The sequence below is a fragment of the Hyla sarda genome, chromosome 6 (genome assembly GCF_029499605.1).
Source record: "Hyla sarda isolate aHylSar1 chromosome 6, aHylSar1.hap1, whole genome shotgun sequence".
In the NCBI taxonomy this organism is placed as follows: Eukaryota; Metazoa; Chordata; class Amphibia; order Anura; family Hylidae; genus Hyla; species Hyla sarda.
In genome coordinates this window covers 64304730-64329315 of record NC_079194.1, presented here as the reverse complement: position 1 = coordinate 64329315, position 24586 = coordinate 64304730, and the positions used below count along the sequence as shown (strand labels likewise).

The window sequence follows — 24586 nt, the reverse complement described above, 5'->3', positions numbered from 1 at the left end:
CTAACTTGTTGTGTATTGCACATGTGCAGTTGACGAATTAGGGGGCTTACGTGACTTAACCGTTGGCGATTTATGATGTCAAGGGCTCGGCCCGTGCACTGCTGGATAGAAGGATTTAGGTGGATCCGTCCTCATCTGCCAGGTATTGACTATTACTTCATACATATATATAAGGACAGCAGTGATGCACAATATTACACCCCTGAGAAAGTCACAAAGGTACGACAAAAGGCGCAGGGGCTTCCCAGAACACATGCCTTTCATTCATATTCACTGCCTTCTCCCTCTGGTGCTTACTGTGGTGTAATAGGAAATCATGTACTTCTCGCAGCTAAGTATCTTGGTTACTGTGTCAGGCCGAGTTACTTTACAATGCAATCCATACACTGCATGTATACAATGTTACAATCTATAACTTTATCTACAGAAACAATAGCAACCTCTCACTGTTTATAATAGAAACTTTGACTTACCTGTTCAGATGTGGGTATTATTGGAGCATCGCCTGACGGAGCCTGACTCACGTAAGGAGGCGGCGGCGCAGAGCGACTTACTGAACCACCTCTTTGAAAGGTATCAGGAAGTGGCAAATCCGGTCTCGGAACAACTTCAGGTTTGACAGAACTCTGAGGAAGAAACAACTGGACTGTAAAAGTAGTTTGTTTGTTTTTTTTCTTACCATTTTGGAACACACCGCAGCTAATGTATAGTTTATAATGAATTAACCTAACAAAGGCAATATTACACAGATAAATTATAACGTCCTGTGCAATAGGACAGCGATCAGCTCCTTCTCAGACTAATTGGGTGAAAAAAAGACAAAATACAGTGGTCCCTCAACATATGATGGCAATCCGTTCCAAATGAATTATCGTTTGTTGAAACCATCGTATGTTGAGGGATCCGTGCAATGTAAAGTATATACAGTGGTCTCCAACCTGCGGACCTCCAGATGTTGCAAAACTACAACTCCCAGCATGCCGAGTTGTAGTTTTGCAACATCTGGAGGTCCGCAGGTTGAAGACCACTGGTATTGGAGGTTATACTCATGTGTCCCCGCTGCTCCGGACCGTCACCGCTGCCGTGGATGTCGCCCTTCCTTGCTGTCGCCGGGTCCCTCGGGTGTCCCCGACGCTCCGGCAAGGTCTCTGCTGCCTGGGAAGTTGCTCTCCGTCGCTCCCATTGGATGACGGGACAGCGTACGCGGCGACGTGATGACGACGAAGGAGAGCGACGGCGATGCAGGGGATCCCGAAGAGTACGCTACGGAGCCCCGAGGACAGGTAAGTGATCGTCGGGGCACACAGCACACCGTAAGCGGCTATCCGGTGGCAGCTGAAGCAGTCTGCGCTGCCGGATAGCCGTTTATGCGATGGCCCGGACATCCAAAAGCATCGTATGTTGATGCTGCCTTCAACATGCGATGGCCTCTGAGAGGCCATCGTATGTTGAAATGATGTAAATCATCAGCTGTCGGCAACATATATACCTGTGTAATAGGAGATGTGCGGACAACAACTGACCTAACCATGTAATAGTCTCTGTAAAGGAACACTGATCTACAAGATCTCCACTCATGTACACTGTGGATCAGGCGCCCTCTTACACAGCGACCTTTTACGATGCAGAAAAAAAGCTGCAATCTCAGCATTGTTTTTTTTATCTCAATAAATAACAAGTTCACCTTATGAATATAGGTTGTTAGAATTATGTAAACTAAATATGTATGAGCCATTTAATATTCTGTGACCTTTAGATGCAAGACTTTCATCCTCACCATAAGTATGAAAATGTCTCACGTTGGACTATGTATCATATATGGATTTTCTGTGTATTTCTACTACCACAGTTTTATTAAAGGGGTACACCAGCGTTTAAAAACTATCCACAGGAGATTACAGGGGCTTCCAGAGGTTGAACTTCCCACGATCTCCCCAATGGGGACTCAAATATTTCCAGTGTATGGAGCACGAGGTTGGCGCCCACTCTATGCATTGTCTATGGGAGAACCGGAAATACCCGAGCACAGCGTTTGTTTATCTTTGATGCTCCCATAGAGAATTCATGAAGCGCAGGGCTCAAGTCCTACAGGAACGCGTGGGAACTGAGTTCCTGCACTTTTTCCACAGCCGAAACACCATTCCCATTAGCAAGAGTCTTGCAGGATCAGCCTTTGCGTGGAAATCTTGGGTGAGTTGCCACACTTTTTCCCCAGGACTTGACCCCTTGATGAAGCGTGTTGTATAGGTTTTAATATCACCTTGTCTAGTCTGGATTTCATCTGTTCTCTTGTCCTACAGACCACATACATATCAACTACCACTTTGGTATATACAGTGCTCTATATTCTGGCTCACTTTGTCATAGTAACATAGTTCATAAGGTTGAAAAAAGACCAGAGTCCACCTAGTTCAACCTATATCCCTAATGTGCTCCAGAGGAAGGCAAAAAATCCTCATACTAGAGGTAAAAATTCCTTCCCGACTCCAAATCTGGCATCAGAATTAATTCCTGGATCAACATGCTGTCCCTAAATATCTAGTGTACATAATCAATGTTATTATTCTCCAAAAATGCATCCAGACCCCTTTTGAATTCTTTTACAGAGTTCACCATGACCACCTCCTCCGAGAGAGAATTCCAGTGTCTCACTGCTCTTACAGTAAAGAACCCCCACCTGTGCTAGTGTAGAAACCTTCTTTCCTCTGGACGTAGAGGATGCCCCCTTGTCTGTACTCATTTCTAGTTTATTTTATATGGCCTTTAGTCCTCTGGTCAGGTGTATATGTTAATAGCACAACAATAAACTTACAGGCTGGGGAGTGTGAATAGGAGACAGCGTGTCCAGATCAGTCATTGGAAACTCAAGCCCCTTCCGCCTCAGGTCCTCGTAGACAGCGACCACCCCTGTTAGATCCGGACTGCTGCGGAAAGCATCTGCCCATGCCTGTGCCGAAAATATGCAGAAAAGATATGTAAAATTCAAAAAAATGATATTATATATATATATACACACACACACACACACACACACACACACACACACACACACACATATACATACACACACACACACACACACAGCTACAAAAAAAGATACTGTGTATAAAGAGTCATTTAATTACCATTAGAAAGAGGTTAAAGAAGATGTCCAGCATTAAAAATAAATAAATTATCCCCTATCCTATTACAAATCTTCCGCATGGGGCCCGACTCCTCTCTGCTAATGCGCATTTCGTACCCAGCTGGTGAAAACACGCCTCCTCCATTCATCTCTATGGGAGAGGCGGAGACATGCAAACGCTGTGTCTCGTCTCCACCTCTTCCATAAAGATGAATGGAGGGGGTGTGTTTGAATCAGCTGACGTGCTGGGTGCAAAACATCATTTACATGGGGGATCCAACCAGTCGGACTCCCATCAGACACTTATTCCCCATCCTGCGGATAGGGGATACATTTTTTTTTCTGTTGGACATCTTTAAATTAGGGACAACTTTATTTCACTATTGTAGGTCTAGATAGGGAAGGATACACACACAGATTATTCTCTGTATGCAACTCCCCTGCTCCTCCATGGTCTGGGGAAGGGGCTGTATTCTTAATCACTTGAAGACATTTATCTCTCAATTTAATGTTATGACATTTCTACTGACATAATGCCAACAATATTTTAACATACAACACATTATGTTCTACATCTAATTGATGCCACTAAAGTTATACTAGGAACATTACCTTTAATAATACAATGATATTCTGCATAATACCTATAGGTTCTGTTCTTATGGACTGTAACTATTGTTATTGTTTGGCCTTGCCTCATTTCAAAGGGAAATGTGTGTTAAAGGAGTTCTCCAACTGAAATCTTTTATCCCCCGCTGTGCCCGGGCTGTAAAACTATACATAATAAACTTTCACTTACCTGCCTACGATACCCCGTTGTTCCGATATCGCCGGCCGTGCTCTGGTCCCTGTCAGCTTCCTCTTCCTGCGGGTCGGTGACTTCACTCTGCGCTCAGCCCATCAGCGGCCACGACGGGACATTGCTGCGGCCGCTAATAGGCTGAGCGCATAGTGAAGTCACCGACCCACAGGAAGTGGAAGAGACCGGGACCGGAGAATGGGACGGCGATATCGGAACAACGGGGTATCGTAGGCAGTTAAGTGAAAGTTTATTATGTATAGTTTTACAGCCCAGGCACAGCGGGGGTTAAAAGTTTTAGCTTACAGAACTCCTTTAAGGTCATTGATAGGTTTATACGCTACCATAACTGAGGATACCTTGCTTTTTTTTCTTTAATAAAATACAGTTAAAAAAATACTTTGTTATAGGGATCGAACTATATTGATATTTTAGGGCCGATATCGATAATCTGTGAACTTTGTGGCCGATAGCCGACAACTTATACCGATATTCCAGTATAAGTTATTGGCTATTTCTTCCCTACACTGCCCCCTCCCCCCCCCCCCCCCAGTGCGCATTGACTGTGACGTCGCTTTGAGGACGTCACTCAGCATTGTGCAACGCACAGCAACAGCGCAGGACGCGGCAGGAGCCAGAAGTAGCACAGACCCCGGGAACAGGTAATTATAAAACCAGGGATGGGGGAGGCAATGGGGCAGCGGCGGTCGTGGTCATCTCTGGCCGGGGGGGGGGCGGAGCATTATCGGCAAGGTAATTGCAGATACCGATAATGTCCAAAATCGTGAATATCGGCCAAACCGATAATCGGTCGATCCCTACTTTGTTATCAATCAGAACAGGTATCAATAGACATGTTCAGTGTTCTAGTTTCCTGTAACCCTTTGCTGCCATCAAGTGGTAGCCATAAAATATCTGACTAATTTGATATACAAGAATTTGCAGGTGGAAACACAAAGGGGGAGATTGATCAAAACCTGTGCACAGGAAAAGTTGCCCAGAGCAACCAATCAGATCGCTTCTTTCATTTTGCAGTGGGCTTGTTGAAAATGAAAGAAGCGATTTGATTGGTTGCTATGGGCAACTCAGCAACTTTTCCTCTGGACAGATTTTGATCTCCCCCAAAAGTGTTTGTAAGAACAAAGTACTTTGTTAAAGGGGGTGTCTGCCAAAAAGTTTTTATTTCTTAAATATGCCTAGGCCAGTACTTCCCAACCAGGGTGCCTCCAGGTGTTTCAAAACTACAACACCCAGCATGCTCTGACAGCCGTTGGCTGTCCGTGCATGCTGGGAGTTGTAGTTTTGCAACACCTGGAGGCACCCTGGTTGGGAAGCACTGGCCTAGGCTGTCTGGTTAAATAAGAAAACTTTAATTACCTCCTCGGCAGCCTCCCATATTCTGGCACCCGGACTTCACCACACGGCACTTTCTGGTGCTGGGGTCAATACCTCATTGCCGCTTAGCCAATTGATGGCTGGAGGACACTTCTGGAGCCAGCAATAAGCTGAATGGTAATGTGAGGTACTGACCCCAGCACCAGGAAGAGCAGTGTGACGGAGACTACAAGCCGTAATAACAGAGGCTGCAGGAGAGTGAGGGAGGTAAGCAAAGCTTTTAATTTGCTTAAAGAGTAGCTCCCACCATGTATATCATTTTTTTTCTGTCCCTACCTATTGCTAATCTATCCCTAACCCCCTCCCTGCCTTTAAAAAATGTTTTCCTACCTTCTAAACAGCTGCTCTTATGTTGCTCACTCTTGCTGAGCAGTAAGCAGATTTCCCCAGCAGGCGCCACGTCACTGATGCCTGCTGGGTGCCGACTTCTGCCCTCACCTCATCTATGCTGCGCTCTTGTTGGAAGCGCACATAGATGAGCGGCCAATACCACAGCAGGCTGCTCCGGGGTCTCTTCCTGTTTAGCAGTTCATGTGCTACCCAGGGAGGAGGAGTATAGGAGCATTGCAAGATATCCCTGCCGGGGTCGGGAATGGGCTGCGAGCAAGGCCAGTGAGCCAATGTGTGCAGCCCCGGCATTCACATCGCTCGCTCCCACCTGTCTAATTGACATTCAGGAAGCGAGCAGAGGCTGACTGAGTTCGGAACGATTGCCCGGCCGGGATCGGTCCAAATTCAGCTGTGACGTCACAGCAGGCTGCAGCCGGACACTAGGAGGGAGACCCCCTAGTGGCCGGATTTCAAATAGAAAATACAATATTCTAAACACCAAAAAATTATTGATGTATATTAAAGATATGTTGTAGTACATAAGTACTACAACATATTAAAAAAATTTAAAAAAAATAGAAAAAAAAAAAAAGGTAAATGACAGTGCCCATTTAAGCAGAAAGGATAAGGATAAGGGCATACGTTTCAGATAGTCGTGGGGGGTCCGGCTGCTGGGACCCCCCCCCGTGATCTCCCGTATAGGGCCCCGCCAGTCTGCAGTAAGGGGGCGTGTTTGCCCACCGCACGAAGCGGCGGCTGACAGGCCCCCTCAATATAATTCTATGGGAGAGCGCTGCATTCAGCAATCTCTCTCCTAGTGGTCAGATCCCCCTATGATCGGAAAATTATCCCCTATTCTTAGGATAGGGGATAAGTTTTCATATTCCGGAGTACTCATTTAAAGTGCATCTGTCACTTGATCTATAGTTGTTAAACAGACCATATAGTGGAGTGGGGATTAACAAGCTAATGCCAGACATGCCCCGCCAATGTGTATTACCGTGCACAGGTCTTCATCCCTGAGGAAGTCACTATGTGACAAAGCACGTGGGCCACTTCCCTCCAAGACTATGGGCTATCCTCCAATACAGATTGAAGTGCAGACTGAACCTCCATTTTGCCTTATCTAGTCCACTTTATAATGTGGATATTATTTACATTTTGTTTAGTATTGTGATATTTTAGCACTGTGTAGTATCCCAGTCACTCTGCACTCTATACAGATTTTTTTTTCTCATCCTTATTCATTTTCATATATTATTATTAGGTGTTACTGACTTACTTTTTCCTTTGGTTGCATGGTATATAGCACTATGCTTATTTCTGCATTCAGGAGGGTCTGATGTAGCTTATTTACTACTATATATTCAGGTGTTTGTGTGTGTTTTTAATAGATTTTATATATTTGTCTGGTCTTTTGTTGCCTTATACTTGTGCAATAAAAGTTACATAGTTTATAAGGTTGAAAAGAGACCAGGGTCCATCAAGTTTATCCTATAACCCTAATGAGTCCCTGCTGAGTTGATCCAGAGGAAGGCAAAAAACCCTCATACTAGGAGGTAAAAATTCCTTCCCGACTCCAATAAATAAATCCAGAATAAATCCCTGGATCAACTTTCTTTCCCTATAAATCTAGTATCCACAACCTGTATTATTACTCCTCTCCAGAAATGCAGTCAGGCCTCTTTTGAACTCTCTTACAGAGTTCACCATGACCACCTCCTCTGGCAGAGAATTCCACAGTCTCACTGCTCTTACAGTAAAGAACCCCCATCTGTGCTGGTGTAGAAACTTTCTTTCCTCTAGACGTAGAGGATGTCCCCTTGTTATAGATACAGTCCTGGGTATAAATAGATCATGGGAGAGATCTCTGTACTGTCCCCTGATATATTTATACATAGTTATTAGGTCGCCCTAAGCCTTCTTTTTTCTAAACTAAATAACCCTAATTCTGATAATCTTTCTGGGTACTGTAGTCCTCCCATTCCCTGTATTACTCTCGTTGCCCATCTTTGAACCCTCTCCAGCTCCACTATATCTTTCTTGTACACTGGTGCCCAGAACTGTACACAGTATTCTATGTGTGGTCTGACTAGTGATTTGCACAGGAATCGTAGGAATCTATGCCCCTATTGATGCACCCCATAATTTTATTTGCCTTGGCAGCAGCTGCTTGACACTACAGCTGAAGTTGTTACAAAAATAAATAAATAAATAAAAAACATTACCGTAATAACCTATTCTCACAGCATTGTCAATGAAAATATCATATGTTTGTGTGTCATGAAGTTTGTGTGTAATGAAGCTCATCCTGGAGCCTGCGGCTCAGATATTCTTCTCACATAACATTTATAGCCATCGTAAGCCCAGTCACAGTCATACAAGTGGGAATATTTTTATGACGTTCCCATTCCATGTGGTCAGCCGTACCTGTATCAAATTGAACACTTTATCTTGGACTATGGCTGGGGGGTTGTTTTTAGGCAGGACAGTCTTCACTAGCACCCCCTCCACAAATTCCTGCTGAGCTGCCAATACATGAAAGCGGTGGCCGCAGTTTTTCACACAAGCCTCCAGTACCTAGAAGATGGAACAACACAGCAGGGTTACATGTGCCAGAAAAACACATTACAATATTTTCTCTTTATCAACCCACTTGGGACCCCTTCCCTGTACGAGTTAGGACCCATAGCAACTCTGTAAGGCTGTGTTCAAACTGTTATTTTGCCACCTTTTAGCACGTGCACTGGGAAAGCTCCTGACGTAGGAGTTAACCAGGTCCATAGCGTAGTGTTTCCCAAGCAGGGTGCCTCCAGCTGTTGCCAAACTACAACTCCCAGCATGCCCAGACAGCCTTTGGCTGTCTGGACATGCTGGGAGTTGTAGTTTGGAGACCGCTGAAAGCACCCTGGTTAGGAAACATTGATATAGCATCATCACAAAAAGAAGATTTTTTATGCTTACCGTTAAATCTCTTTCTCGGAGGATCCACTGGGGGACACCGAGACCGTGGGTATCTTTCTGCCACTAGGAGGCTGACACTAGGCATACAAAAGAAAGTCGGCCCCTCCTGGCAGGATATACCCGCCTACTGACTCTGAGCTAATCCGTTTAGTCCCAAAGCAGTAGGAAAGGACTGACAGAAAAAGAATCCAGCAGGTGAACGAGGGAACCAGACAAAAAGGAACCCGAAAACCAATCCCTCGGACAGAAAACCGAACCATAGCAACAAATATAATGGGTGGGTGCTGTGTCCCCCAATGAATCCTCCATAAAAAAAAAAAAATCTACTTTTCACAATCGGCTCCATTGGGGAACACAGAGACCGGAAGATGTACCAAAGCAGTCCCCGGGGTGGGAAAAATACCCAACTCAGAATCAGGCAGAAGACTGAGCCACTGCTGCCTGCAACCCTTTGCGACCCAAACCAGCGTCAACTGACGCAAACGTGTGCACCTGGCAGAATTTAGTGAAAGTTTGCAAGGACGACCAGGTGGCCGCCTTACAGACTAGCAAGGCCGGAGCCCTATTGTTGAGCGCCCAAAAAGCCGCAACAGAACGCGTGGAATGCACAGGCACCTGAAAAGGTGGGACCTTCCCTTTACGACGGTACGATTCCGAGAGGGCAGAATGGATCCACTGCGAAGTGGTCGCCTTGGAAGCCGGAAGACCCTCATGACCATCCTCCGGAATAACAAAGAAGGTATGTCCATTTTCCTTACAAGCAGAGAGCTTCAAAGTTATAAAATACAAAATTTTTAAATTTTTCACCAAGAATTGATGCAAGTATCGACGAAAAGTAAAAGAATCCCAGAGTTATTAATGCTTAAAGTGACAGTGGTCAGATGTGCAAAAAATGCTCTGGTCCTTAAGGTGAAAATGGGCTTGGTCCTTAACCCCTTAAGGATCGGGGGGTTTTCTATTTTTGCATTTTTGTTTTTTGCTCCATGCCTTTAAAAAATCATAACTCTTTCAATTTTGCACCTAAAAATCCATATGATGGCTTATTTTTGCACCACCAATTCTACTTTGTAATGACATCGGTCATTTTGCCCAAAAATCTACGGTGAAAGGAAAAAAAAAATAATTGTGCGACAAAATTGAAAAAAAAACGCAGTTTTGTAACACTTGGGGGCTTCCGTTTCTACGTAGTACATTTTTCGGTAAAAATGAAACCTTATCTTTATTCTGTAGGTCCATACGATTAAAATGATACCCTACTTATATAGGTTTGATTTTGTCGGACTTCTGGAAAAAAATCATAACTACATGCAGGTATGAGGGCTTATTTTTTGCGCCATGATCTGAAGTTTTTAACGGTACCATTTTTGCATTGATAGGACTTATTGATCACTTTTTAAATGATATAAAAAGTGACCAAAAATGCACTATAAAAAGTGACCAAAAATGCACTATCTTGGACTTTGGAATTTTTTTGAGTGCACGCCATTGAACGAGCGGTTTAATTAATGATATATTTTTATAATTCGGACATTTCCGCATGCGTTGATATCATATATGTTTATTTTTATTTACACTGTGTTTTTTTTATTGGAAAAGGGGGGTGATTCAAACTTTTAATAGGGGAGGAGTTAAATGATCTTTATTCACTTTTTTTTTCCCACTTTTTTTTTTGCAGTGTTATAGCTCCCATAGGGACCTATAACACTGCACACACTGATCTTCATTATTGATCACTGGTTTCTCATAGGAAACCAGTGATTGACGATTCTGCCGCATGACTGCTCATACCTGGATCTCAGGCACTGAGCAGTCATTCGGCGATCGGACAGCGAGGAGGCAGGTAGGGGCCCTCCCGCTGTCCTGTAAGCTGTTCGGGATGCCACGATTAGCCACGGCTATCCCGAACAGCCCGACTGAGCTCGCCGGCAACTTTCACTTTCGCTTTTAGCCACGCGGCTCAGCTCTGAGCGCGCGGCTAAAGGGTTAATAGCGTGCGGCGCCGCGATCGGCGCTGCGCGCTATTAGAGGCGGGTCCCGGCTTCACTATGACGCCAGGCCCGCCGTGATATGACGCGGGGTTACTGTGTAACCCAGCGTTATATCAGGAGAGCAGGACCAAGGACGTACCGGTACATCCTTGGTCCTTAAGGGGTTAAGGCGTTAATGCGACCTGAAAGGCAGTCGCCAAAGAAGGGGAACGAGGAGGGTGGGATGGTCACCAGGGGAGCAGCCCCTAGAGTGGGGCACTGCCGCGAGCTGGGGAAGAGGAGTGAGATCTATGGGAAGAATGTCTATGCAGATTACGCGGCTCTGGAGAAGTGCCTGACGAAATCACTTAAGGGCGCTTGTGAGCGCTGGAAGTGGGGGTCAGGAGAGACCGCTCCAAAGCAGAGGCCACTGATCTGGAGACCCTAGCCAGGTCGGAGATCAACTGAGAAAGGGAAGAAATCCACTCTGGCGGAGGGGCGGACACCGCGCATTCCAGGGGGACATCCTGAGAGACAGACACAGGTGGGATGGAGCGCGTAGTGGAGCAGGCTGAACAGGCGGATTCAGTGGAACCACCCGGCATTTTGGGCTTGCAGCCCACGCAAGAGTAGTAGGTGACTAAGGCCGGACATAAGTGCTAGTAAGGAAGCAGTCAGCAAATAAATTAGAGCAATCTCACCCAGGTCCTGGAGCTGAGAAGCAGGCTGTAGCTGTCCTATGTCTAGAGATAAAGAGGCAGGCAGCCACTGAGGTGAAATGGCCCGCAGAGCGGGAAGGAGGGAGGGAGGAGAGAAGCAGGCTGCACCGACCAGGGAGGGTGGACTCCGCACTCAGATGGACCCCATTTGAGGAGGAAAGGGAGGAGAACAGAAGCTGACCGCCCCCCCCCCCCCCCCAAAGCGCGTGCACCGAGCTGATAGGACGGGCACGCTGATAGACTATTGGCCGGCAGCAGGAGGAGGCCAGGAGCCCCGCCAACACGCCCAAATGCGAAGAGTGGGCTGAGTTAAGTGCCGGACCAGGCCGCAGCCTCAATTAATTTCCTGCCTGCTGCGCGACTTGCCCGAGAAGTAGGCAAAAATGAAAGAAAACTGAAGAGCTGGCCACGCGAAAGCAGCCCAGCTGACAGACGCTGCATTTGGCTGGAGCACAATGAGAGTAAGCAGTGTCGGGGATGGCGAAGGGGAGGGGGAGGAGAGTCCAGACACTGCACTATAAAGGCCAGAGCCCGTATTCCCTGCCCCTCATAATAATAAAAATTAATTTAAAAAAATGTATGAAAAATCCCCCTGGGGCCCGGGGTATAAGGGGCCCCCTAAAGCAAAGAAGAAGGGGGAGAGGGGGGGGGGGGGGGGAGATACTCAACCAGTGACCAGCCATATTCACCCAAGATGTCTTCAGCCAGCTATTTGTCACCTGCGTCATGTCAGGCTGGGTACAGGACCCAAGGTGCAACCCCAAGCGCTAGGCCATTGTTGGCAAGGGGTGAACGGTGCATACTCTATGCCCCGTGCCCCTTAGCCGCATATGGGGGAGCAGGTAGCGCCATGCTCCTGAACCCACACCTAAAAAACAAGAGATAAAAAGGAGAAAAGAATCTACAACAGGCCCTAGCTATAAAATAAAAAAAGAAGACCAGGTCTGGAGAGCTTCAGACCTGTGTCTGCCTCCTACTGACACTAAGCTAAAACTGCTTAGCTCAGAGTCATTAGGCGGGGTATATCCTGCTAGGAGGGGCAGACTTTCTTTTGTATGCCTAGTGGCAGCAAGACATACCGACGGTCTCTGTGTCCCCCAATGGAGCCGACCAAGAAACTTTTTTTTTTTGGGTACCCTTTGCCTACATGGAATTCATTAATACATTAATTCATTAATTTACATGAAATATATGTTAAATTGATGCCATGTCAGCCTATGGGTGATGGACTCAATACAATCAATAAAGTGGTGCCCCTTCTTACCCAAAGATTCACATGGCGCCTGTTTGACATACACATCATACGGCATATTTGTTAAACAGATCCCATAAAGGGCTGCGAGTTGTCACTGTCTGGCATCCGAAAAGTCACCATTAAGAATCGGGCTAATGTTTTGTCCTTTTTTTTTCTCTTTGCATTCTAATAGCCATAACACTTTCAATGTTCCACCCAAAGATCCATATGAGGGCTTGTTTTGGTAAAAATGACAGGTTCTTTTTATTCTTTGGGCCCATATGATTACAATGATACCCAATTTGTATTGGTATTCTGTTTTACTTTTCTAATTTAAAACCTTTAACTTTTTGTACAAAAAGTAATATGCTCAAAATTGTCCTCTTCTGACCCCCTATATAACTTTTTTATTTTTCTGTATACGGGAATAAGTGAGGCCTCATTTTTGCACCACGATCTGTAGTTTTTATTGGCACCATTTCTGTTTTGATGGGACTATTTGATCGCTTTTTATTAATTTTTTATGGTATATTAAGTGACCAAAAATATGCAATTCTGGACTTTTTTTTTTTTTTTTTGTTTACGCACATGCCATTGACGGTGAGATTTATTTTAAATTATATTTTAATAGTGCGGACAGTTACGCACGTGGCGATACCACATGTTTATTTTTGTGTACATTATTTTATTTACAAAATGGGAAGCGGGGGGTGATTCTAACATTTATTAGGAAAGGGGTTAATTCCCATAAACTTTTTTTTTTTTTGTCCCCATAGGAGACTATAAGATGAGCAAAACTGCTCCACTGAACAACATAGATCAGTGTTATCTGCAGCTTTGGAGTGCCGATTTGGGGGGCGGTCAGGTAAGGGCTCTTAGCTGATCGGGTCCTCGTAATTTTTTCTGTGGATGTCCCAATCAGCTCCACGGGCATCTACCGGCAGTAGATTTTCGCCATTTAAAATGTTCTGATCAACAAACAATCAAAAATGAATTTGATTGTGGTGTCTAAAGGGTTAATGCCGGAAATCGGCCTGATCACCAATGTGACTGACTAGTGGGGGGCTGTGTTTCATTAAACAATAGCAAGCTATCTTGCAGTGCCTAGATTTATTTCTTTTTTTGATATGTTGTCCAGGGGGAAAACAACTTATTCCCTATGCACAGAACGGGGGATAAGTGACTGATCGGGGGGGGGGGGGGGGGGGGGAACCAAACTCAACCCTCATTTAGTTCACCTGGGCAAAATCCACCACTAGCAGGTTTATTAGATGACCATCTGCAGTAATCAAACCCCACTCCCTCAGCCAGAGGATTCAAGGGAAATGTAGGCAGCATTACAAAATCCCTTCAGTGTGGCATTGCAAACCAACATGAAGCCGATCTTATGCATGCTTCATCAGCTAAAACAGGTAAGACATACCGTATTTTTCGCCGTATAAGACGCACGTTTTCTTCCCCAAAAAGGGGGGGGGAAAAAGTCGGTGCGTCTTATACGGCGAATACACCCCTATCGCGGCAGTTCCGGCGGCAATCAACGGCCGGGACCCGCGGCTAATACAGGACATCACCGATCGCGGTGATGCCCTGTATTAACCCTTCAGACGCGGCGATCAAAGCTGACCGCCGCGTCTGAAGGGAAAGTGACACTAACCCGGCTGTTCAGTCGGGCTGTTCGGGACCGCCGTGATTTCACCGCGGCGGTCCCGAACAGCCCGCCTGAATAGCCGGGTTAGTGCTTACAGGACACCGGGAGGGACCTTACCTGCCTCCTCGGTGTCTTCTCCGTTCAGGGATCCCCTGTATGGCCGGTGCGTAACTACGTGATGGCGGTGATGGAGAGCGAGGATACCCGGCCGGCAGCAGAGACGTTTCGGAGCGACGGGGACACGGCGACAGCGATGGAGCGACATCCAGGGCAGCGGTGACGGGTCCGGAGCGGTGGGGACACGTGAGTATTACCTCCTATGCAGTGGTCTTCAATCTGCGGACCTCCAGATGTTGCAAAACTACAACTCCCAGCATGCCCGGACAGCCAACGGCTGTCCGGGCATGCTGGGAGTTGTAGTTTTGCAACATCTAGAGGTCCGCAGGTTGAAGACCACTATTGGGTTCAAAATCTTTATTTTTTTAGATTTTGCACCTATAAATTGGGTGCGTCTTATACGCCGGTGCGTCCTATAGGGCGAAAAATACGGTAGTCATACGCAGAAACCTCTGCATAATTATCTATTATTAGCTAAGAGCAACCTATGCTGCACCATATAAGCAAAAAATAAAATGCCAGAGTGCTTCTTTAGAGCTGCCCAAGTGTTCAAGCCTTGTGAAAGCTCTGAATTAATGCCCATACAGAGATTAGTACTTGTTTCCTGCAGCCAGTTGGCCCCAAAAGGGCCCATGCTCTGTCCCTTAGCACAAGACACCTTAGGAAGAACTCACCGTTAAGGCCAGCATCACCTCCTGAAAATTCTTATTTCCCACAATCCTCTTCTTCAGAGCTCGGATTGCATCTTTAGGCCTAAAGAAAACACTGGAGTCAATGCCAAGCAAAGGATGCGGCATGAGAGAACGCAGTTTATTTAGTATCATTACCCTTCTTCCGTCTCATTGATGATGTCACATATCTCCATGTTCAGGGCCCAGTCTTCAGAACGTAGAGATCCATCTGTTGCCTTTTCTGAAACATTCAAAATAACGTAAACGTTTTTACAGGTTTTCAAAGTGGTCTTCAACTCTTGTTATTTAAACAAAATCCCAATGCATGGCCCAGAGGTCCACCCAGCTGATTTAAAAGGGGTACTCCGGAACAGTTTGTTCCAAACACTGAGCAGCAAACGCTGGAGCCGGCGCCGGGAGCTTGTGATGTCACACCCCGCCCCCTCAATGCAAGTCTATGGGAGGGGGTGTGGTGGCTGTCACGGCCCCTCACATAGACTTGCATTAAGGGGGCGGAGCGTGATGCTATGAGGGGGCGTGGCTATGACATCACGAGCTCCCGGCACCAGCGTTCGGAACAGTTTGTTCCAAACGCTGAGCAGCGGAGTACCCCTTTAAGTTCCAGTGCGGGGAACTAAACTTATCAGATACTTATCCTGTATCCACCTACCCATCCTCAGCGCACTTCACCCCCACCTTCCTGGACAAGCCCAGGGGACAGCCCATTCAGCCAATCACCGGCTGCAGCAGGACAACACTGTGGTCGCTGATTGGCTGTGCAGGCAGTCACTTGCACTAGTCCAGGAAGGTTGGGGCCAGAGCGTGCCCTAAGATAAGTAAGTAGACAGGGCCCCATACTGAAGATTGCAGTGGATAGTGGCTTAGTGTCTGATAAGTTCAGTTCCCTGAACTAACCCTTTAAACCTGACTCAGCCTTTGCATTGACCATAGAATCACTACAGTGAACCCAACATTGGCACAGTCTGTGTAGTGCTGGTAGGGACAGTGAACCAGCATCCAAAAAGGAACAAAAAAAACCAATGTGAACTTTCCTTCCGGTCACTTCTGAGGTTTTACATTACAAAGATACATTATACATAGAAGACCAAGATCAAGAAGTTGGTGGAGACCTCTAACCAGCATGACAAGTAATAGGATCTTGTGCACAAATGAAGATTACCATCAAGTTGTAAATACCAATTATTTTTATTGTGAAGGATCGATGGTTGGTGCCCCAAAATCTAATAGGATCAAACAGCTCGGCATGTATTTTTGTACTGTGCTTTTCCACATCTATGGAGGACGGAGCAAAAAATTGATGAGCTAAACATATGGGCACTGTGCTATGGACGATGCTGGACACATCCCATCTGGGCCGTGTTTTTAACTTTATTCTCCTTGTTTCTTCTTTTAACATTTTTCCAGTTAGTTTTAAGTCTTCTGAGAAGAACCATTGAGGATAGGAGCACACACCGTATTTGCAGACTAATTTTGAGCCTCAAACATCTGTTTTTACAGACAAAATGGAGATTCATCAAAACCTGTCCAGAGGAAAAGTTGCTGAGTTGCCCATAGCAACCAATCAGATCGCTTCTTTCATTTTTCAGAGGCCTTTTCAAAAATGAAAGAAGCGATCTGATTGGTTGCTATGGGCAACTCAGCAACTTTTCCTCTGGACAGGTTTTGATAAATCTCCCCTAATAAGTCTCAAATTTTAGTGGGTTTTTTCGGAAGGCTTTAGACCTGTTTTGTTGGACATTTTTCAGCTGTGTTTTATTTTCTTTTTGCCTTCAGCAAATGCTAAAAATGCAAGTCATTTTGGGACATAAACGTGAAGAAAAAAAAAAAAAAAACAATTGCAAAAACAGCTCAAAATAAGTATCTTGCAATTAAAGGATGTTCAAGGAACAGCAGCACACAAGATTTGTGCAAAGAGTGGTATACGTTTATTCCATCAGTCCAGTGCACTACAGAGCTCTGTATTTCCCTGGATTGATGGAATAAACGTATACCACTTTTTGCACAAATTTTGTGTGCTGCTGTTCCTTGAACATTATTGAAGAGTGGAGGTACTGGAGCTCCCACACAGCTTGCACCTACCAGCTCATCATTACTTGTGTGGTTGTGCTGCTCTCCTGGATTTTTTGCAATTAAAGGAGATATGTCATGAATAAAAAATTATCCCCTAACCGCAGGATAGGGAAAAGGGAAAAGGTTTTAGACTGCGTGGGGGGGGGGGGGGGGGGGGTGTTAGAATCCAACCTCCTTTAGCCTAAGTTTCCACTTAGGTCCACTTACCTCCCTCGCTCCTGTCACTGCCGAATACGTGTAGCTCCGCCTCTAGTGATGACTTAATTAGGGGGCAGAGCTAAAGACGGGAGGCAAAGTGGTAAGTGTGAGGCTCAGGCTGTCTGGGCATGCTGGGAGTTATAGTTTTGCAACAATTGGAGGCTCTCTGGGTGCTGCCCAGCAAAGAGAGCCAAAAATGCCCAAACCCATTTTTTGTGTTTCTTTTTTCTTCTCATTTCAGATCCATATATGCAGAGGTTAATGGCAGATTCGGTGGACTACTGCAGAACTGGATTTTTTTCTTTTAATAAAATGGTTAACAAGAGCTGTGGGGGAGTGTTTTTTAAAACAATTTTATTTTTCCAAAGTGTTTTTTTTTTTTTTATTGAATTTTCAGGCTTAGTAGCCCATTACTAAGACGGGGCTTAGCATTGGCCCCAAAAACAGCTAGCGCTAACCCCCAAATATTACTTTTTATAGATTTATTTATAGAGTTCCCTGTATTTTTATTCTCAGCCAGATACCAACCAAGCAGCATCAGCTTAACGTTACCAGGGTGGGTGAGGACCATTGTTACTGGCCCTCCCCAGCCTAAACACGACACGTTGGAAAAATTATTTTATTTTTAAAAACACTCCCCCCACAGCCCTAGTTAACCATTTTATTAAAAGGTAAAAAAAAATCCAGTTCATCCGCAGTAGTCCTCCGAATCCGCCGTAATCCTTTGCATACATGGCTCTGAAATGAGAAGAAAAAAGAAAACACAAAAAATGGGTTAGGACATTTTTGGCGCTCTCCACCCGGGTAGAGCGGCCAAAGTAAAAAGATCTTCCCAAACAGAGAGCCTCCAATTGATGCAAAACTACAACTCCCAGCATGCCCAGACAGCCTTCGACTGTGTGGGCATGCTGGGAGTTGTAGTTTAGCAACAGCTGGAGTCTCCCTGTCTGGGAAGACACTGGCAGAAGGGTCTATTCACATTCTACAAAACGTACAATGTGAAGAGAGCCTCACACTTACCACTCTGCCTCCCGTCTGCCCCTCCCCATTACATCATCACTAAGGGGCGGAGCTACACGGACCCGGCAGTGACAGGAGCAAGGGAGGTAAGTGGATCTATAGAAAGCTGTATATCCTGTATACCGCCCAAAAGGGTTAACCTACACTGTCCGGCAGTGTAAGTTAAGTCTTTCCTTGCTGGACTGGCGCAAAGCGCTCAGCTCAGCAGGTGGTTAAGTGAGCCAGCAATGTGTATACTGTATACACATTGCAGGCTTACTGTAAGTTCTTGCTGGGCAGTAGATATACAACGTATATCTACTGCTCAGGATCAGCTGTTCTCCGGCTCTGTAGCCGCAGCACAGCTGAGTCCCTATTTATGCAGGGACATGCTGTATGGCTGCGAAGGGAAGTAGGGATCCTATGCATCACTTCTCTCCGAGGAAGCTTAAACTACGCGTTTTTGCTTAAAAACACCTGAGAGTCTCAGCATTGCTGCGATTTGGAAAAACTGCCAGATCGCAGCAAAACGCCTGGGTCAGGGGAAAAAAATGCCAAACCCAAAAACGCAAAGTGGGTTTGGCATTTTGCGTTTCCCCATTGACTCCCTGCTAACATCTGGCAGCAGCATTTTTCCCACGGAAAAACGCCAAGCAACCATTTTGGCTTTTTTTTTTAATGGCGCACGTGTGACCCTTCCCTTAAAGCCGGTTCACCCGCACTAAACCTAATACACAGGGTTATCGTTCAGGTGAACCGGATTAAAATGAGGTATAACCTCGGATTCGCGGTCTAGTTCTGGAGATAGATCTGTTATTAGCTGACATTGCTAATATATTAACCACCAGCTTTGCGCAATGGAGGCGGGACTCTGTATACCCAGCATCCCTGCCAGTGGCATTGCAATGGGGGGGCAGGGGGACCGCACCAGGTGACACCCTCTGGTGGGGCGACACCCTGTCCATGTCACTCGCTGTTTCTGTAAGTGACATGGACAGTCGGACAAACCTGCAGAATGCACCCATCCCCAACTAAATTTAGTTTAATATAACATACCCCTACTGGCCTCCGTCGTCATCGCCGGACTCGGGAGGGCCGAGCCATCAAGGGGTTAACCCAGCACTGGGCTACATCTAGCACTACATCTAACGTGATGTGATGTAGGTAGCGCAGCGTGGGCGGAGTGTGATGACACCATTTTCTACTGCACCGGGTGACACCAACCCTAGCAACGCCACTGATCCCTTCCTCTGTCCCCTCTGCGCCCACTTCATGAATATTCATGGTAGGGCCCTTTTTGTTTCTGTTTAAAGTATACTTTTATTTAGGGAAAAATTGTATGTCAACGCATGATGAAAGCGGATGCTGCTGAAGGACCGCTGTTTCCCATTGACTTACATTATTTACGGAAAAAAATAAACAGACTAATGTTTTTTTTTTGTTATTTTTTGCGTAGTTGACTGTAATGAAAACTGTAAACTTCACTTTTAGGGGCGTTCTAGAAATGGCAAAGCATAGCCCACTCAGCTTATTCTATATACACAGCCACTTCTCTGTTCAGTTTCTGATGCGGGGGGACCCTAATTCTGGAAATAAATAAGGGGGGGGCAAAGGGGTGGCATCCACATCTATCAGATCTTTAGGGAACAACCTGCGTATAGGTCATAAATGTTTAAAATTATAATAAGCTGTAAAATCCGTGTTTCCCAACCAGCATGCCTCCAGCTGTTGCAAAACTACAACTCCCAGCATTCCCATGGTTGGGAAATACTGGGATAACCCATAACAGGGGCATCCGTAGCTTCTCCGCTGTTTAGAAATATCACATTATATAGCACAAACCCGATAAATTCTGTACATTCTTGTATCCATATGAGTGTCAAGAAGCATGCTACCCCCCCCCCCCCCCCCCATATTGTGCTCAATGCAGGAATCCATTTAAAAAAAAAAAAGAAAAGGGAATGGATTAATACAGTTCAGGGAAATTCAGCTGACACAGAATGAATGAAAAGTATTTCATACGCGGCGGTAAACCGTACCGCGCCCTATGCTGGAAAAACTTTAATCGTTTCCCTTTAACAAAAGCCTCTTGGACCCAGACGGGAGCTACAGAAAGGGCGTCTGCTGATCCGAAAACAACTGACTGAGGTCTGAACTGGCACCACCAGGGGAACATTCCAGCAACTGGATAGTCCCAGATCCAGATTATATTCTTGGAGCCGTCTGCAGCCACGGGGATGTTTACTTGTAAATGAGTAATGTAACAAAGCTGCAGAAAGCAAAAGAGACGCCTATCAATACACGGGGATGTTCGCAAGGCCTATACAAAAAAAAAAAGAACTGGAATTCAAGGGGTTATCCCAAGTTTAACACTTACTCCCTATTCACAAAATAGATAATAATTATCTGACCAGTAGGGGAATATGGGGGGGGGGGGGGTCTGACCAACCTCGATAATAAGAATGTGGGCACCTTGTCTCCCCCCCAAAACAGCCAAGCACTGTACTAAAAGACAGGGCTCGGCAAATTTGGCAAATTTGTTTCGAGTCAGCAAAAAAAAGTTTTGATGTTTTATGTTCTGTTTTATCACATTTTTGCCATTTTTTTTCCCTGGGATGTGACGTAAGCATAAACAAACAATTTTGGCATCTGGATTATTTTTTGCTGCTTGCGCTGCTAACCACGTGGGATCAGAAATGTGATAATTACACACACCCAATATGTTTGATTTTATTATTTTATTTTTTTTAAATGGGAAAAAGGGGTGATATAAATATTTATTATGAAGGGGAGAAAAACTATTTATAAGCAATCATTCAATTGCTTACATGAATCAATTAAATTCATGGATGTGTGTTATCGGCGCTCTGCTGGTACATTTGCCGAGCCTTGGCAGAAGGCTGCTGCGCCCCATGTTTACAAAGCATGGAGGGGGGGAGGGTCTGGGCCACCAGGTAAGTGTAAATATAAGTCATGAGCCGGGGAGGCGTTGGAAAGAACTGACAAAAACTTACACTAGCCTAAAAAACAAATGGATCCCACTAAAGTCAATGGGGTTCGCCTTGATCTGTTAATGGACCATCCGGTTCTGTTTTCTAACCCTGAACAGATCCTCTGACGTAAATGTGAACAAGGCCTACAGGTGCACACAACATAATTCCCTTCGCTAATAACTCCAGCAGGTTATCTTTTAGGGCTCGTTCACGCTTCGGACATTTAGTTGGTGAAATTCTACCGGCTGAATGTCCACTTGCAGCAGGCGCCACTGAAATCATCAAAACTGGCCTAGTATGGGAGGAAAGTCCAAGAAGATACAAAAACACTACTTCAAGAATAAGCCCTTTCTGCCTTAAGAGCATCTGATAAGACATTTTATCCTTTAGCTCTACATTCCTAAGACACTTCTGGTCTATTATACACATACCAGTAACGTCAAGCCTTTATAATAGGAATGCATCACCTTAAGGCTGGGGCTGCACGGTGACTTTGATCGCGTGACAGAACGACTGTTCTGATTTGCGTGACTTGCTGTCATGTGACTTTATTACAGAAGATTTTATTATAGTCCAGGGCTGTAGACAGAAAACTGGTTATAAATGGAGAAGTCAACAAATCTGTCAGCAGAAAGACATGACATAGATCTTATATACCCATTCTGTCAAGCTATTAAGGGGGGGGGGGGGGAACCTTTACTGCTCCCGATGCCATCCTCTTCCTGGTGTTGGGGGTCGGTCCGTCAAAGTACAGCTCAGTGAATCGCTGGCCGCAGTCATGTCCCATCTCAGTCAGTGATTGGCTTGGCGGCAATATGACATATTGAGCCCAGTGTTTTTCCTGGTGCCGGGGCTCAATACGTCACATTGCCATTCAGCCAATCACTGGCTAAGGGAAGACATGGCTGCGGCCATGGAAATCATTGAGCTGCACTATAACGGATTGACCCCCAACACCAGGAAAGGGTCGGCACTGAGAGCAGTGAGATCGGAGGCAACAGGGGAGCGCAAGAGGCAAGTAAAGGTTTGAGGGTTTTTGGTTTTTAATAGCTGCAGAATGAACATATTTTAAGGAAAAAAAAAAAAAAACATACCCTACCACCATCGTGCAGCTGGCTCAGTTTGAAATGGAGCCCTAGTAAGGAGCCTCATATGCAGATATGAAACTAGCCATAGATTTATTGAAGTGTTTTTAGGTGCGGGGGGCACAATTTTCAGGAAAAAAAAAACAACTCACAACTCTTGCTATATGTAAATTAGGGCCATGCAGTCATGGAGGAGGAGACACAGCCGCTTGCAGTCACTATAACAGCGTCCTCCTCCCTCCCAGCCAGGAATGTGGTTGTCACTGCACAGAGGATTGGCCGGACATTAAAACATCACCCGAACAAATATACATCAATGAATCTATATAGTACTGAGGGAGCAGAATGGAGACGACTGGTTTTCTTTAATGCTATCAAATAAATACAGAACAGAAAAGTTAGAAGGGGCTAGTACAAAAGGCAACTAGTACATAACACATCTGCTATAAAAGGGGAATGAACTAAACAATATTGCCAGACTAAACACCTCTTCTCCGATTTCTCAAGACCCAGTCTCCAGGCTTCCTTCCTTAGTTCCTCCTTGCTTTATTCTTTTTCTTATTTGCATTGTGTAAGGACTACAGGCAAGTCCTTTAATTTTATTTTTTCAGCTCATGGTTTTAATTAACTGTAATTCAGTCTACAGGACTCAAAAGATGGAATAATATCACCTATCCAAATCCTTCTAGTCCTCGTCCTACCTGACTTAATTCACCGCTCTGCCTATGACCTTCTCCTCTGCACCATATAATCACCATCCTCAATACCCAGAACACCCCTAGTGCCATCTGCCACTGCCAGACCTTTCATCCTTTGTCACTGCAATTTTTGGCAATATTGTGTTTTCCTCTTCACCTTTTAAGGGCCATCATTTTTTTGGCTTTATGGCTAGATTTCTAAGCGAGGTGAGCTTTAGCTTATATTAGTGCCATCTTAGGGTTTAGGAAAAAAAGAAAAAGGGAAAGTGCCTAAAATATTATTGTGTATTGGTATACATTAAAATCCACCCAAAATAAAGAAAAGTGTTCCTTATCCAAGTGGATATGAAACACTTCTCTTTATTTTGGGTGGATTTTAATGTATACCAATGAACAGTAATATTTTAGGCACTCCCTCCCCCCCTTTTTTTTCTTCCTACAATCTTGATGTGTGCTGGGAGTGTATATAACTAAGGTTGGCATATAGCCTAGACTAGAATATACATTCGGGTTACCATCTTAGGGTAGAGGGGTCTTAATGATAACTTTTTCATCCATATTTTTACTTATTTTTAATTGCGGGGGAATCACAAAAACAGCCATTGGGATAATGATGGCAGGCCTAGGGGTCTTTACTAGGCCCCAAGCTGCTATCTTAAAGCGTACCAGTCATATCACAGAAAAAAAAATAATGCCTATATATGTTTCTAGGTCATGCAGATGTCTTTTTATGAGTTTAGCTTCTGTATTTGTCTCACAAATCTCTGTGGGGAAGATTTATCAAAACCTGTCCAGAGGAAAAGTTGCCCAGTTGCTCATTACAACCAATCAGCTTGCTTCTTTCATTTTTAACCAGGCATGTGCAAAATGAAAGAAGCAATCTGATTGGTTGCTTTGGGCAACTGAGCAATTTTCCTTTGCACAGGTTTTGATAAATCTCCCCCTCAGTTCTGCTGCTCACTCTTTCTGGAATACACTGCTCAGGAAGGAACATGTCCCATGCAAGCACTGAGCCCACTCTCACTCACTATGCATTCACTTCCTCCCCGAGTCTGCTGTGCTGTGTCTCTTCATCCAATCACTGCAGGCTGCTCTGTAACCCCCTCCTCTCTGTTTTCACGCTGCAGTCCGACAGGACAGAAGTGAGCACAGAGGAGTACTAGTCCCGCCCCCTTACTTTCTGCATTCTGTCCCAGCTAAAGCACAGGCATGGACAAAGATGCTGCAGCCAGACAGGATTATGTTTCTATATGGTATGGGGATCCCTAGTGGTCTTTTTTTATTTTAAGAAAAAAACATGATTTCTATAAAAAATAAAAAAAATAAAATTACATTTTATTATGTATACTAGAAAGGTTTATGTTCGCCAAGATGTACAACATATAAAAATGTTTTTGATTCTGACAGTGTCCATTTAATCACTCAGCACCCCGCAATAGTGTTGCTGAGGGAGAAGCGGGGAGAGGGAGATGCTGTGATCACTATTGACCATGGCATCTAGGTGCATAAACAGCTAGGCTCGTAGTTATATCGGATCCTGGCAGGTGTGTCAGG

The 24586-nt window shown here is 45.1% G+C and overlaps 1 protein-coding gene across 1 annotated transcript in view; it reads right to left on the bottom strand.

Annotated features, from left to right (window-relative positions):
- Positions 1–24586, bottom strand: part of TOM1 (target of myb1 membrane trafficking protein) — a 101276-nt gene that overhangs the window by 64068 nt on the left and 12622 nt on the right. Inside the window, exons 2-6 of the mRNA XM_056523988.1 lie at positions 15125–15209; positions 14972–15050; positions 8079–8228; positions 2813–2947; positions 474–626 (exon numbers count right to left, since the gene is read on the bottom strand). Coding sequence (XP_056379963.1) covers positions 474–626; positions 2813–2947; positions 8079–8228; positions 14972–15050; positions 15125–15209 — 602 coding nt within the window. The remainder of the gene's footprint in view (positions 1–473; positions 627–2812; positions 2948–8078; positions 8229–14971; positions 15051–15124; positions 15210–24586) is intronic.